Below are 16885 nucleotides of genomic sequence, written 5' to 3'. Positions count from 1 at the left end.
CCCCCCAAAGCCCCAGTAGATAGTTGTATGTCATAGCTGCACATCCTTCTAGTTGCTGTATGTGGGACACGGCCTCAGCATGGCCGGAGAAGCGGTGTGTCTGTGCGCGCCCAGGATCCCAACCCGGGCCGCCAGTAGCAGAGAGCACGCACTTAACCGCTAAGCCACGGGGCCGGCCCCAGGAATAGACATATAGATTCAAAGCCTAGAACCACTAAGACTGGAATTGAGGTAGTTAATTCAATGAGGCTAGAGTTTAGAGCACAGACAGGACAGAGATAAGCCAAAGGGGTCCTGGGTGATGGTGAGAAGCGCAAGCTGGTGTTTGGGCTTTGAGTTTCGAGTTTAAGTGCTGTGAGGTACATGTGTGGGTCACACTGGTTTATGGGACCAGGGATAGGAGATGCAGCCAGCTAGACAAGGGACTGAGTGAGACCAGGGGCTCAGATGCAGTATATTCCTCTCAAACACAACTATCATCAAGGAGCAAAGCTCTAGTCAGTGGAGAAACCAGCGATTTGCTTTTAATTCACTCTCTTTGCAACCTTCATTATCTAGTCATCCACCTATTCAAATTAAGCCTCTACATACTGTTTCATGCCTCTCATTCCTAATTCCCACTTGTACTACCTAAGTAGTAACACATTTTGAATATCCCATGTTAGTTGGGGCACTTAAATTGTCCCTTTTTGAGAAATTTGACAAAATTTGCGAATTAGCCATAAGGGTTAAGCATAAAAAATAGAGAAGATAGAGGCATCCATGATGGGTTGTATGCAAGTTAAGGTATTATGGAGCAGAAACTTTGAGTAAGTAGAGGGAGTCAGACAATAAGGGAGGTGAACTCTTAGGGAGAAAAGGAGATGCTAAGAGGCAGAGGCCACGTGGTCCCTGAAAAAGACACAGGAAAAAGTAGCCAGTCACTAGAACTATCTGTTTTGGACACTTTTCCAGTTAATGTCTACATGTGGCTAATAAAATAAATCCCCTTTTTATGAGTAAATTGAGTTGGTTTCTGTTACCTGCAACTAAATGAGCTACACTAAGATAAATACAGAATTCTGAGTCACAGGGACCTAAGTTTATTTTATTTTTTTTTCTGGGGAAGATCGGACCTGAGCTAACATCTGCCAATCCTCCTCTTTTTGCTGAGGAAGACTGGCCCTGGGCTAACATCCATGCCCATCTTCCTCCACTTTATATGGGACGCTGCCACAGCATGGCTTGCCAAGCGGTACAGCGGTGCGCACCCGGAATCCGAACCAGCGAACCCTGGGCCCCAGAAGTGAAGCACGTGCACTTAACCGCTTTTGCCTCCGGGCCGGCCCCAGGGACCTAAGTTTAAATCCACCCTGGCGAGGCTAACCTTGGGGTTATACTGTAACGATTGGGTGAGGAAAAGTAAGTAAAGCAACCAGCACCACGACAAGCCTACAGTCTGGCTAAAAAATGCTAACTCTCTGTAATATATGTTTTATATGTGAACTTGGCTAGGCCCCAGTTATTCAACCAAACACCAATCTAGGTGTTTCAAGATATTATGTAGATATGTCTAAAGTCCATAATCAGTTGACTATAACTACCTTAGATAATCTGGGTGGGCCTGATTCAATTAGTTTAAAGGATTTAGGAACAGAACTGAGGCTTCCACAGAGACATTTCAGCTAAGGACTGAAGCATCAGCTCTTGCTCTGTAGTTCCAGCCTGCCCTTCCCGACAGCCTGCACTATAGATTTCAGACTTGCTTCACTACAATCATGTAAGCCAATTCCTTAATCTATTTGTCTTACTGGTTCTTTCTCTAGTTGAACCCTGACTGATCGACTCTTTTTCCTGCAGATTGCCTAACCCTCAAAAAGTGTTTTATAAATCATTGGCAGAAGGAGAAAAGTTTTTAGAGACTTAAAAAAAGAACCATGACATCCCCTCTGCTAGATTTATTTTACTGGAATTTTCTCAACTCTTTAAAGTGGTGAAATATTCTATACGTTAGTAAGTAAACAGTAGAGAACATAAAAGAATGAATTCCTATTGCTTAGACTTAAATTTATAGGTAATGAAGAAAATCAAACCATTTCTATTAATACCTTTGGTTTTAGTTCAGGATATAGTATGTAAATGTAATTTAAAGAGTCTGACACATTAGATCTTGGCATTTGAAGCTGAAAAGTTTAAGAGAATTTGATTAAACCTGTAATCAGTATTGAGATGTTTGGAATATTTTTAAAATTTTATTTTGCCATTTTATAGGTTTAATTTGTTAGATTTGCTTGCAAATCTACCCTGTCAAGCTTTTAAGATGATTAAAAAACAGCTATATTAATGTACATACAATAACTGAAAATGTTAAAAGTAGTGTAATCAAATTTGTGAATAGGACACTTTTTAAAAGTTTAATCTCTATTTTCAGTTGCTCTAATATTAAAGAACAAGGGAAAGCAGTTGCTCTTACTTAATACAAAATTAGATTTGTAAATCGTATAACATTTTCAAAGTTTGAAATAAAGACTTAAAAATTAGGTACTGAAATCTATATCTTTAATAAATTAAACATTTATTTAAATTCTAAAATACCTTAAATAAAACTTTCGGTGCTATTTAGGGGATGAAAAGTCCCTCAACTCCCATTTAAAAACTTATATAATATTTTTTTTCCATGTTCATGGATTGTCTTTCCCGCTGGAATGTAAGCTTCTTGAACACAGGGACTTGTGGTGTTTTGTTTTTTTTTTTTAATATCTGTTATGTTGGTCACAATGCTATGCACCTAGCAGTTGACCAGTAAATATTAGGGAGAATGAGTGATAATTAACAGATTCAGCCTTTATTTCTCACGAAATTTTCCTAAAAACAACCATCATCACCACCACTGCACACTAAGTCTCAGAAAAATGTAATAAGAATTAGTGAACACTGAAACTATTGCAGTAGACTAAGCAAGAGATGTTGATAGCTCCAACTAAGGTGTGTCAATGGCCTCCAGCCAAAGACCACGAAGAACATTCCTGTAGTTGAACAAGTTGGATTTGTACTTTGCAGTGAGGGAGAACCCACATCTTGGGGAACCGTGAGCCATGAAGTGTCTCGGAGACACTTCATGGCTCTAAATTCAATTACAGAATTTAAGCTTTGGTTTGGTGATTTTGGGAGAGGTGTCTAAGTAAATGGAGATTTGCTTTAGATTGGATATTGTGAGGGAGTGGCGTCAATTCCGTGATTGGATATGTCAGTAAATCTTTAGGGAGAGCTGACTAGAACAAAGATGAAGCTGTAAGTGATAAGAAAGTAGAGTCATTCCTTTTAGCCAAGAGCCGGGGTGTTTGGTATTTTGTGGGTGGCTCAGACAAATTATGAAGTGGCTTTGCTTTCTCTCATTTTATCATGGTCTCAGAGTAATCTTGTCTGAGGTTGGTGTTCAATGCGATTGTTTATGTCCAGCAGGAAAGTAATATGGCCTGGTTGAGTGGCAGGCCAGTCTTCTACTATCAAGGGCTGTTTTTTTCCCTTGTTTTCTTTCTCAGATGCTGATAGAGGAGACAGAGAAAAGTAAATAAATTCAAGAGATATTTAGCATACAAAGTCTACAGGACTCGATATGCGGGCAGAGGGTAATGTCAGGGGTGAGTTCTAGGTTTCTGCCTTGTAAACAGAGAGGATGGCAATTCTATTCACTAAAACAGTACCAGCTTTGTGTTATCTTCCAATTTAATACCAAAAATATATGAAAAGTTAACATTATCATACACATTTTACAGACAGGAAATTAAGGCTTTACAAGAGGTTAAACACCTTGCCACTGTTGCGTGGAATCAGAACTCAGATTCAGGTTTGCCTGACTCCAAAGACCTACTGACTTTTTAAAAAATTGCAAGGAAATTCACATAACATAAAATTCACATTTATGTGAATTTTAACTATTTTGAGTACACACTCCATTGGTTTTTAGTACATTCACAATGTTTTGCAACTAATACCACTATCGAATTCCAGACCATTTTCATCACCCCAAAAAGAAACCCCATACCCGTTAAGTAGTGACTTTCCATTTCCTTCTTCCTCCAGTCCCTGGTAACCACTAATCTTTCTGTCTCTCTATATTTACCTATTTTAAGCATATCATATAAACAGAATCATATGACATGTGGTGATTTGTGTCTGCCTTCTTTCACTCAGCATAATGTTTTCAAGGTTCATCTATGAGGCAGCATGTGTCAGTACTTCATTCCTTTTTATGAATGAATGAAATACTGTTGCCTGGATATATCAAGTTTGTTCATCCATTTGTCAGTTGATGTACATTTGAGTGTTTCCACTTTTGGGCTATTATGAATAATGCTGCTGTGAACATTCACGTTTAAGTTTCTGTTTGAACATGTTTTTAATTCTATTGGATATATACTTAGGAGTGGAATTACGAGGTCATACAATAATTCTATACTTAACTTTTGAGGACCCACCAAACTGTTTTTATAGCTGCTGCACAATTTTACATTTCCACCAGCCAATATACGAGGGTTCCAATTTCTCCACATCCTCACCAACAATTGTTACTGTTTTTTGTTGTCATTGTTGTTTATAGCAATCCTAGTAAGTATGAGTGGTATCTCATTGTGGTTTTGATTTGCATTTCCCTAACGACTAAAGATGTTGAGCATCTTTTCATATGCTTATTAGCCATCTGTAAATCTTCCTTGCAGAAATGTCTATTTGAGTCGTTAGGTCATTTTTAATTTCGATTATTATTATTATTATTTTTTGTGAGGAAGATCAGCCCTGAGCTAACATCCATGCCAATCCTCCTCTTTTTGCTGAGGAAGACTGGCCCTGGGCTAACATCCGTGCCCATCTTCCTCCACTTTATGTGGGAGGCCGCCTCAGCATGGCCTGACAAGCGGTGCGTCGGTTTGGCCCGGGATCCGAACCCAGGCCGCCAGCAGCGGAGCGCACACACTTAACCACTACGCCAAGGGGCCGGCCCACGATTATTTTTTGTTATGAGTTGTAAGAGTTCTTTATATATTCTAGATCATAGATTCTTATTAGATATTTTATTTGTAAATATTTTCTCCCATTCTGTGAGCTGTCTTTTCACTTTCTTACTACTGTCCTTTGATGCAGAAAAGTTTTTAATTTTGAGGAAGTTCAATTTTTCTTTTTGTTGTTGTTGCTGCTTGCGCTTTTGGTTTCATATTTAAGAGACTGTTGTCGTATCCAAGGTCATGAAGACTTCCACCTATGTTTCCTCCTACGGCTTTCATAGTTTTAGTTCTTACATTCAGGTATTTGATAAAGTTTGTTAATTTTTGTTAATGATATGTGGCAGAGGTCCGAATTCATTCTTTTGCATATGGATATCCAGTTGTCCCAGTACCATTTGTTGAAAAGACTGTTCTTTCTCCCACTGAATGGACCTGGTGCCCTTGTCAGAAATCAGTTGAACAAACATGTATGGGCTGATTTCTGGACTCTCAAGTCTATTCCATCATACTGACTTTTTAATTTAACTTTTTATAAATCACTTTTGGAATTATTTTATGTGGGACTTTATCTCCAAAACTTTCAAAATTATTTACCATTTATTCAGTTGATTGAAATGAGCCAGAATCAAATTTGCGGTAGGAAAAATTTACTAAAAATTAAGAGAATAGTTTCATAGCAAGATTATTACAATGTTAGCCTATGTTACAATTATATAGTTTCCTATTAGAATCATTTCTAAAGGCATAACTTTATGAGACATCAGGAATCCCCTTCAATATATCAGAAAAGGAAATTATGATAAAAATATTAGACGTTATATAGCATAATATAAAATATGAATGAATACATGATGTAGGATTTTCAATACTTAACTCTCACAAACTATGTACCATAAGAGTAACAATTATGCATTCAACTTTTCCTGTGGATTGTTTACCTGCATTGCAAGGGTTGCTGGGTAATAACTGCACAGTGATATGGTTATTCTGAATATTTTTCCCACAGTCAAGGATGATTGTTAGGGACAAATAGGCGCTCTCTGCCATGCTTGCTCCCTACATTTTGCTGGATAAAATACTATTTCCTTGCAATGCTCTGTCATTCCTTCCCTCCCAAATATTATTTTCTTTTGTCACATTCTCTTAGATAGTGAACATTTCTTTGAGAGAAGCAACACATACATACAAAAAATAGAAGACCTTTACCTGGCTGGCATTGCTAAGGTTAAAAGACCCATTGGAAAGAATAGATTTTTCTCTTCTCAACATTCAAGCAACTCCCTTCCAAGCGCTCACCAATTATATGTGAAATTTGTGGTTGTGGTTTCTAAATGATGGACTTCTCTAAAAAGGTCTGTGTTTCCAAATTTGTTACTTGAGGCATCAACTCACTTTTAGAGCGTCTTCTTCACAGTCCTTGTACTCATTTTAAGATCCTTTATTATAAAATAGCCTGAAGGTCACCACGGGTATTCTATACCAAGAAAAAATCCTCTCATGTACAAACATAAAAACACGCCTCAGACGATTACAACATACAGCACATGCTTGGATATTAATGCTTTAAGGAGAGGGTTTGGGGTTACAATCACCAGATTCTTTCATTAGGAGGTTCTACAGATTGTAAATGAATCCCAAAGGAAAAGAGTAGAAAAATCTATCACCAATACCATTGAAAACTCAAAATAAATCAAATAATAAAAGATACTGATTATAAAAACACTTGATTCTGAGAGCCAGCCTTGACGGCCTAGTGGTTAAAGTTTGGCGTTCACCACTTGGGCGGACCGGGTTCAGCTCCAGGTCAACCACACCACCCATCTGTCAGTAGCCATGCTGTGGAGGCTGCTCACATAGAAGAACTAGAATGACTTACAACTAGGATATACAACCGTGCACCAGGGCTTTGGGGAGGAAAAAAAAAAAAACAGGAAGATTGGCAACAGATGTTAGCCCAGGATGACTATTTCCCTGCAAAAAAAAAAAAAAAGAAAAAGAAAAAGAAAAGAAAAACACTTGATCCTTTCACCATGCTTTTAAGGATTTACCTTCCCCTTCTCCCTGCCTAAAAGTCATAGAACATCTGACACTTTAGGGGCTCCCAGGCCCCGCAGTTCTGTCGTTTCACAGTAGGGGGCGTTGTTGCATTAAAAATTGCACCAGTTGCAGCATCACCCTGTGGGCCTGTGTCCTTCCCTATTTTCAAGATGTATATATATATATTTAAAGCCATATATACGAATATTTTTTCTCTAAACTCTAAGAAAGTGAGAGTTGAAGAAAAACAGCATTCTTGAAGGGTTGTTCTTTTACCCACTATCTTCAGAGATATTTCATCGTATGTGACATTCTTGGAGGTTGGTATCAAAGTCCCAAAGTACGAAAGGCATCTCGTAAGTCATCAACCTCATATAGGGGCTGTAGAGAAAGACAGAAATAAACAGAGTGGATGACTTGGTAACATTTTGGAAAAAAGTAAGTTGGGAGGGAGGGGGAAGAGGAAATAGAAAAGGAAAAGAAGGGATTCTACCAGGAAGGAAACACAATCCTGGGAAGAGTCTAACAGAAAGAAGACAAGCGACTGAAAGAGAGGGGAAGGGAAAGGAATCTTAGCAGAGGGCCCTGAATTGTGAAACAACAGAGGAGCAAACTCAATTGTGGGAGAAACAACAAAAAAGACAAAGAAAACAACATTTTCATCAGAGGAAAAATAAGGAGAGAGTGACAAAGACACACACACACATATGAAAATGTAAGAAATATAAGAAAAGAATATAAGTAACTCCAAGAAAAGATGACTTTGGAGAGAGAGAGAATGGGAAGCAAAGAAGCCCTTACCAAAAGGATGCGTCGAAGTTGTCTGGATAGACGAACCGAATTTTCATGCAGCCCCTCCCAAGCTTTGAAAGTTCTTTCTCGATTTTCCACAAAAGTATTCCAGCAATAAAAATAATCTTTAAAAAAGCAGAGGGGAGGGGTAAAAGATAGCTCAGATCCCAAATCAAGAGGAAAGAAAGAAATCCCTAGCCTCTTTAAAATTCTCATTTCCCCCAAAGCCTTGCGTCCTAGCTATTAATTCTTTTCCTCCAATTCTAGTTGATAATTTTCGGCTCCAAAGCTGAACTAGACCCCACGTACAATTCTACCCCCTGAATTTCCTCCCTGACTCTGCTCAATCTGAATTGCAGTCCCAATTGCGAGCTGCTGCTCTGAGCCTGCGCAGAAAAAGGTTCCCTGCGCACCTTTGAAGGTCATGATGGCGATTTGGACCCCAGCGCGGTGCAACCGCCGCAGCCCCTCGGGCTCAGCCTTGCGGTCCTCGCAGAAGTAGAGGCGCGCGGTGAAGATCCTCAGACTGAGGTTGGGGTACCCTCTCAGAAAGTCGGCCACGTGGCGGGCACAGTCGTAGCAGGGGCTCCAAGAGGTGAACCAGGTGACGCGGTAGCACCGGCCAGGGTCCAGGTCCCAGTCGGAGATGTAGCGGAGGAAGAGCAACTCCACGTGGCACCCCGACTGCGGAGAGAGCAGAGCACTCAGCTGCCGTTGACTGACCTTTATTGCGGTGCTGGTAGCTGTACAGTCATTAACTCATCTCCCTCCCACAGTCATCTTTTGTGGAGCGTCTGCAGTTTTGTCATGTTTCAGAAAGGGTACGCAACTGCCCGAAAGAGCACAGTAGTAACTGGTGAGCCAAAACCCTTTGCGCCCTTGGCCTCTCCGGGTGGAGAAAGGCTATGGATTTTCTGTGGAATGGGGAGGATGAAATGAGTTGAGTTTGGATGAAGAAGCATCACAGTATCTCAGCAGAGATTTGATTTGTGTTTGTGAAGTTACTTCTTGCACCTTTGAGTTGAAGTAAAATGGCTTGGAAGTGTCTGTTGATGTAACATTGTGGAAATACACTGGACCACTAGGTGGAGGTAGGAAAATTTATGGTTGGGAGGACTGGGATATGGTGAGACTGACAGGTGGGTGTTGTAGGAGAGGTAATAGGCGCTGGTATGGGCTAAGAGCCATTAAATAATGTGTCTGCTCACTGTATGATCCCTGTGATTGTAATAATAACCACAATACTGAGATATAACAAGTCCTCTTAGCATTCCAGAAAAGTCATTAGTCCCAGAATGTGAGGACCTAGCTTCCATTTCCTGGCATCACCACTCCTGTGACTGAGCCAAGTTACCCAACTCTTGGATCTTCTAATTCCTCATCAGTAAAATGGGCTGGTGTTGTGAGGGTTAAATGAGAGGGAAGTAAAGGGTTGGTAACAGCAAAGCTTTCTATAGTTAGAATGTGTCATATCACCAAATAGGAAAGAGACTAGTGTGTAAAACAATTGCAGTGAGATAATTTGCACAATACAAATGGAGGCAAAGAAAATTGAATAGTAAAATAAGCACTAAACAATGAGCTAGGCGATGTCATTCCACCCATGGATTCTTCCCTGGGCTTCCAAGGCCAGATCTCACTGCATGTTAAGCGAGAGGAAATATTCATTGGCAGAAGCTTATGTAAACCCATCTGGATTTTGGTGAAGTCGTCTCTTAGAAATGTAATTCTCTAATCTTCTAGATACTAAGAGATTGAGTTCATTAATCAACCATTTGAGGCTTCCCTGAGTTTTCTGGGGCTCACCATGCTGAATGTATTCACTGGCCTATGATCTATGTGAGCAGGAGGGAATAGAAATCACTTGGAAAACAGAATTGAGTCATTATTAATTTCCCTAAATTTTTCTTCCTTAATTTTCAAAAATTAGAAAGACAGTTTGTTTTTTGCATTTAAAATTTAGCTTGAATGAGCTGATAGTATTCCTCCAAATCAAAAGGCTCTTACCTTTGATTTCTTTGTTAATCTCAAAGGCAATTCGGATGCTGGGGAAAGGGGAGGAAAGTTCGGGGGCAGTTATTATTGGCTTTGAAGCAAGGTGTGGCATTAATGGCCCCAGCGTGATTGGGGAGGACATTTTTTTTTTAAGCCAATTTTATTTTATTTTATTTATAAAATTTAAAATTTTATTTATTTATTTATTTTTTCCCCCAAAACCCCAGTAGATAGTTGTATGTCATAGCTGCACATCCTTCTAGTTGCTGTATGTGGGACACGGCCTCAGCATGGCCGGAGAAGCGGTGTGTTGGTGCACGCCTGGGATCCGAACCCCGGGCTGCAAGCAGCAGAGCGCACGCACTTAACCGCTAAGCCACGGGGCCGGCCCTATTTTATTTTATTTTATTTTTTTTTGTGAGGAAGATCAGCCCTGAGCTAACATCCGTGCTAATCCTCCTCTTTTTGCTGAGGGAGACCGGCTCTGAGCTAACATCTGTTGCCGATCCTCCTCCTTTTTTTTTTTCCCCAAAGCCCCGGTAGATAGTTGTATGTCATAGCTGCACATCCTTCTAGTTGCTGTATGTGGGACGCGGCCTCAGCGTGGCTGGAGAAGCGGTGCGTCTGTGCGTGCGGGATCCGAATCCGGGCCACCAGTAGCGGAGCGCGTGCACTTAACCGCTAAGCCACAGGGCCGGCCCTGGGGAGGACATTAAATGACATCCTTTGGGGCATTTCTATTATGGTTGCATGGACACGTAAAAAAGAAAAAAAGATCTGAGGAATCTAGTGGAGACAAATGTGAAACAGGTTGAAAGGGGTACCATCAGCAGGTGGCTCAAAAAGTGCCCACAGTTTAGCTTTTAACTGCCTGGGAAGCAAATGTCATTGATACCTTGTTCCGAAGGTGACCGAAGTCCAATGAAAAGGAGGTGGCACTGTCTCGCCGCTTCACTACATAGCACAAGTAGGTCTCGTGGCGACCCTTCGCCCAGCGGACGTTTTTGAAATGGTAAAGAAACTTCCTCTGCTTCATCAGGAGGCTGTGGATGAGAGGAGGGAGAAAAAAGCAGAACAGCTCATTCTCCGGTCACTCCTGGCTTTCCTCCAGCTTTTTAAAAAAAAATCTATAATTATTTGGGCCAAACCCAAGGAGATGCTCTTGCTGCCTTTGCTGGATGCCTGAGACCTACTGAGATTGAAATCCATTATAAATCCCTTTTCATGCTTCTATTTTTTTGTGTGTGTGTGAGGAAGCTCAGCCCTGAGCTAACATCCATGCCAATCCTCTTCTTTTTTTGCTGAGGAAGACTGGCCCTGGGCTAACATCCGAGGCCATCTTCCTCCACTTTATATGGGACACCGCCACAGCATGGCTTGACAAGCGGTGCCTCAGTGCACGCCCGCGATCTGAACCCGGGCCCCCAGCCCCGGAGCGTGCGCACTTAACCGCTGCGCCACAGGGCTGGCCCCCGTGCTTCTATTTAAGACGAATTGAGAGAAAGCAGGAACCCCAAAGCCATTCCGGCTCACAGGACAGTCTCCTTCCACGGCTGTCTTCTCCATGCTGGTAACTTGGAATTACAAACTTGTTCCTCAATCCCATAATTGTATTTTCAGGTTTCCCCTCCAATTTCCACCTAAATGTCCAATGCGTACATCAAACTCAACATGGTCAGAACAGTATTCCTAATCCGTGCTCTGTCCTGACCGTCCTGCCTCTCCCCCTGACTTTTCCATCTCAGGTAACCAGGCTAAGAGCTTGAGATCATCTTTGATTCCTCTTGTTCTTCGTTCCTTGTATTTAATTAATGATCTAAATTTATTGATTTAAACCTCCAAATATTTCTTGAATTTGAACCTGCTCTATTCCCGCTGGTCTCTCTGCCTTCAGTCTCTCCAAAATAACATCCTCCATGTGGTACCAGAGTGTGACCCATGTGTGACCCATGTCATTTCCTTGCTGAGAAACCCCTGACGAGCCTCTTCTGCCCGTAGGATGAACTTAAACTCTTTAATGTGGTATTTAGCCCAGTTTTTCCATTTGGACCTCAATCTACATTTCTAGCCTTATTTCCTACTACATTTTCCCTTCTTTCCCACCACTTTAGGCCCCCTCTGCAGCAGACACCCCCCACCTCCACTCCTTTCCTTCCGCTCTTTCTTTCCAGCGCCTTGCTCATGCACGTTGTCTCTCTGGATGCTTCCCTACCTTTTTCCACTGGGCAAAACCTAGACATCCTTCAAAGTCTAACACAGTTTCAACTCTTCCAGTAACCTTTCTCACCACCATTATCCCCAAATTTTTAGGCAAAAATCAAGTAATCACAGCAACAAAACCCCTCCTGTAGTTTCCCGTCGTTCTCTAGCTTCTCCCTATCAAAGCTCTGGTCCTTTGTTACCAACTGTTTGCTGCTGACGTCTGTCTCCCCAACCAGACTTTCTGTGTTTTGAGGTGGAAAGTGTCACTTTATGAGTAATGGTTTTGTTTTCAAATTATAAGAGCAATACTCGACTGTTGTCTACTTAAATACTACAAAAAAGTAGAAAGTTAGAATATCAGTCAGTGTCTAATGGCAATTAGACCTAGTGTCTAATGACAATTTCTGTTAAAATTCTTCTGTTTTCCCTTCCAGTCTTTTTATAGGCATATATGTACATGGTTTTGATTATACTGATTTCATATGTAATTTTGTATTCTGCTGCTTTTTTTAACTCGGCAATATGATCTAAATATTACCCTATGCTGTTCACACGCGGGGACTGGTGGCTCCTCCTCTTCGCACAGTGTCTTCCACATCAGAAGCGCTAAATTGAATTGAATTTGTGGAAATACTCTCTGCTAACCCAAGTTTCTTTGCAGTTGTGAACATCACACAAGCTATGCGGTGTGGTTGATACCAAAGCACTAATAGTTCTGTCCCTAGTCTTTTCCAAAATTGTATTTATCCATTTGTGGAGATGCTGCTGCCACCTAATGGCATTGCGCAGAAGTGCAAAGAATTTGTAAAAGTAAAGACCTCATCAAGGATTTGAATACGGTTTGCTGGCAAGAGAATTGAAACTTTTTTCATTTTGTTTTTTTCTTTACATTGAGGTATAATTTACATACTTCACCCATTTAAAATGTACAATTCTGTGAACACTGGCAGATGTAAACACCCAATGCAATCAGGATACAGAACATTGCCAGGGCACCCCTCCCCCCAAATTTCCTCATCCGCCTTTTCAGTCAATTCATCCTCTCCCCCCAGGCAACCACGAATCTACTTTCTGTAACTATGTTATTATTCACTCTCTAGAATTTCATATGAATCATACATTATCTCTTCTTTTGTGTCTGACTCTTTCACTTAGCATAATAACTTTGAAATTCATGCATGGTGTTGCATGTATCAGTAGCTCGTCCCTCTTTACTGCAAAGCAATATTCCATTGCAAGGGTATAGCACATTTCATTTATTCATTCACCTATTGGTGGACATACGGGTTGTTTTCACTTTGGGGCTACTGTGAATAAAACTTCTACGGACATTGGTGCACCAGACTTTGTGTGGACATATGTTGAGAACTGACATTTTAGCAATGCCATGCATGTGATAGACCCTGAATTTAAAAGTTAAGTAGCCAAATGTCAACCTTAGAAAGTAGATCAGCAAGCACAGGAGCCTTTCACAGCTGTCTCATTTTAAACGTTTCCCCTCGCACACATGCAGCTTCTTGGAATACACTTTAAATTCGGAGGCAGAGGACTAGATTTATCACCACTATGCACATACGTTTATCAAGCAATGTAAAATGATTTATTCATAGTATTTTAGAATTAAAAGTGCACATTTGGCAGGAATCTGAAATGGATGCTAGCCAAGATCTAATAATAATTGGCTTTATTTTATTTTATTTTTTATTTATTTTTTTGTGAGGAAGATCAGCCCTGAGCTAACATCCGTGCTAATCCTCCTCTTTTTGCTGAGGAAGACCGGCTCTGAGCTAACATCTATTGCCAATCCTCTTCCTTTTTTTTTTACCCCAAAGCCCCAGTAGATAGTTGTATGTCATAGTTGCACATCCTTCTAGTTGCTGTATGTGGGACGTGGCCTCAGCATGGCCGGAGAAGTGGTGCGTAGGTGTGCGCCTGGATCCCAACCCGGGCCGCCAGCAGCGGAGCGCGTGCACTTAACCGCTAAGCCACCGGGCCGGCCCCAATTGGCTTTATTTTAAAATGATAATAATTTACTATGTAATCACCATAGCACCACCGCCGTTACTATTACTATTGTTAAATAATTAGCATATAATAATCCTTAGCACATATAAATTGAATACAAGTGCTTAATAAATACTGAAGAGAAAGAAAAACAAATTTTTTTCTCCTTGAGTCACAGTGAGTTTTAAACAGCTTAAGCATCGTCTCTTTACATTTAACCTACCCTCCTGGGCTATATGGATAAGAAAGATGGGGGAACTGTATCAGGCACTGCAGGCTGTGTGGCGAGAACCTGTTACCAAAGAAAAAGTTCTGGGAGAATAGAGAAGGAAGTGACATAGGTAAAGGGATTCAGACGGACTTTACCTCCTCCTCCACATGAAAATTCAGTAGTCCTTTCCTGTCTCTGTCAGAAGTCACCATAGTGAAGCGAATTGCATGATTGTGACCTGCTAATTAACTTTCTTGGTCCATCACTTCCCTTCAGCTGTAGCTAAGACCCTGTTCCAAGTACCTGTTCTTCTCTTGGTTTCTCTTCTGGGTACAAAGGACTTTGCGGAGGCAGTTTTTCAGGCCTGCAGGTTGACAGCTGCTCTGGACAGCTGTGCTCTCTGAGGCAGAACACTACTGCATCCCCAGCAATGCAAACCAGAGACCAATGGGTTAAAAATATCGTGACGAAGTCCTCTCCTGCCATGGGCCATCACAAATGCGCTCTGCAGATATTATTTTCCTTAATGATAATTATCTATTTCCTTTTTTATCCTATTGAATTTCATCTTTTCTCCTGTTTTGCCTTTCTCTGAATTTCAACTACTGATTTTGTCATTGCTTTGCATTTCATTATATACAAATATCTCCACTGGACCCTTTACCTCTGACTTATACCTTGGATGAGTCTTCAAAATCTCATTGTAAACTGAGCAGACATTTGACATTTTTGCCCTCAAGAAAATTTTCTGAAGAACACTTAATCTACTATTAGAAATCTTAACTCTATAGTGTAAATTCTTTGCAATAGAGTTAAACTGAGATATAGTATATGGATTAGGTGTGATTCTCACACATTTGTATAATCATAAAAGTAGGAATAGAATAAGTTCTGTGATAATAACTTCTTTGTAAAAAAACTGCATGTGAAGACATTGTGAAAATCTTACAGAATACACATTTAAAAAGTAAGTTAAGCCATGTCTGAAGAAATTGAAAGACTAAGTAAATAGTAAGAATGCCATTAACTGCCTGACAATTGGGCCTATAACATTAAATAACTTGCTTGACTGAATTTTTCTCCTTATAATAGACACAATCATAGTGACTTTCAAGCAATTAATTTTCAATATTGGCATTAAAAAAATAATTTCCTTACTATGTAACTAAATTATTCAGTACAGTCTCCCTAGGAAAGTTTATGTTCAAGTGCTTTTGTAGTTGAATATTTACAAAATTATTATTGCAATTACCACTACTGTTTTTAGTATAGTATAGTATTGCTATTGCCTTTTCATGATTTGAGTCTCTAAACATTTGCTGTGTAATATTATTACCATGAACTAGTTCTAACTGCAGTACAATCTCAGAACAAGTCAATACATGGGTGCATAAAAGATCTTTTGAAAATGGAAAAGAGAGAGACAGAAAGAATTAGGTGGAGAGCATGTAAGATCTGAACAGATGAGACAGATCCAGAAAAATAAATGTGCATATTGAGCAAGCAGGTCTTGTGAGTCAGATAGTGACAGGAGAGAAAGGGACAGTTACCAAGCTCATTACTCAGATTTGCTCTGGGAGAAGCCAGTGCAACCAGCCGTGAGGAAACTGCTTTACCTGTCCATGGTGGATTCCAGAGTGTCTTTCTTGCTCCCTGAAAGTCTTAGGCCAAGGAAAGGTTGCCTCAGCACTGCTGCTTCACTGACTGTCTGACAGTGCACTCGCCCCTACATTCAAATCTGAGCTCCTCCCCCAACAGCATCACCACCACCAGGTACCCCAACAGCCTTCCTCCTGTTGGGCCCAGTGAAGATGGGCGGGGCTGTCAAAGGCAGAGTAAGATGGTTGAGGGCCACTCTGCTTAATGTATAGGTGCCTTTAGGGCTGCTTCTCTAAAACTCCAGCCCATGCTCCACAGGTAACAAAGGTCAGGAGTCAGTGGCAGTAGACACTTTGTAATCATGGTAACAAATAATATCTTTAATTTTAAATTTTAAAAGCATAATAATGCTAATAGTAATAGTTATGTAAATAGCATCTTGTGTTCTGTGAGCTGAAAGCATCTATTCCCTCGTTTAATTACACGATATCTCTGAATCTCAACAGAGACGCGCACTAACAGCTTCTGCTTTGTGGCTGAGCAAGTAAACTCAGTCAGTTATGTGGGACTTAGAACATAGAAATTTTCCCTCTCAAACCACTGATTTTTTTTCTTTCTTTCTGATGCATTACAAGAATTGCTAGAAGACCAGATGATTAGAACAAAGAGCAATCTTTGCATAAGCCGTCTTTTCCACAAAAGCCATATATTAATTTGAAGTCAGAAGCAGCAGCATCCCAAACAATAAAAAAAAGTTTATTTCATTAGACAGAATCAGCATCTAAATGACTGCATTGAACTGGAAAACAGCTTGAGTTTTTCAAATAAGAGGCTTTAAGTTCCTGCCCTCATATAACTTGGTCTATTCAAGATTTTGCTTCTCTCTCCTATCTCAGTCCATATGCAATCTGTTTATTCATTCAATAGAAACTTAATACCTACTACATAATAGAAACTGTGCCAGGGGATGGGGGTACAATGGTGAGCAAAGTTGCTAGGGTCCCTGCTCTCTTCCTGCCTTAAGGCTTTAAAGACCATCTATACATTGATGATTCCCAAATCTATA

General features: G+C 40.5%; 1 protein-coding gene across 1 annotated transcript; it reads right to left on the bottom strand.

Annotated features, from left to right (window-relative positions):
* Positions 1-6449: 6449 nt before the first annotated feature.
* On the bottom strand, positions 6450-15888 carry AICDA (activation induced cytidine deaminase). The gene is made up of 5 exons (XM_058558869.1): positions 15837-15888; positions 10699-10846; positions 8222-8492; positions 7818-7933; positions 6450-7397 (listed from the first exon to the last, which is right to left on the bottom strand). Exons 1-5 carry the CDS (start codon positions 15842-15844, stop codon positions 7344-7346), a joined length of 597 nt encoding a protein of 198 aa, XP_058414852.1. The 5' UTR covers positions 15845-15888; the 3' UTR covers positions 6450-7343.
* Between the last annotated feature and the right edge of the window lie 997 nt (positions 15889-16885).

The sequence above is a fragment of the Diceros bicornis genome, chromosome 17, assembly GCF_020826845.1.
Source record: "Diceros bicornis minor isolate mBicDic1 chromosome 17, mDicBic1.mat.cur, whole genome shotgun sequence".
NCBI lineage: Eukaryota > Metazoa > Chordata > Mammalia > Perissodactyla > Rhinocerotidae > Diceros > Diceros bicornis.
The sequence above is the reverse complement of the archived record's forward strand: the minus strand, read 5'-3'. Positions and strand labels throughout refer to the sequence as shown.

Coding starts and splice junctions, on each gene's coding strand:
- AICDA (XM_058558869.1), bottom strand. Junction 8,493..10,698: donor TCGGTCACCTTCGGAACAAG/GTATCAATGACA, acceptor CTCTCTCCGCAG/TCGGGGTGCCACGTGGAGTT. Junction 7,398..7,817: donor AACTTCGACGCATCCTTTTG/GTAAGGGCTTCT, acceptor CTTTCTCTACAG/CCCCTATATGAGGTTGATGA.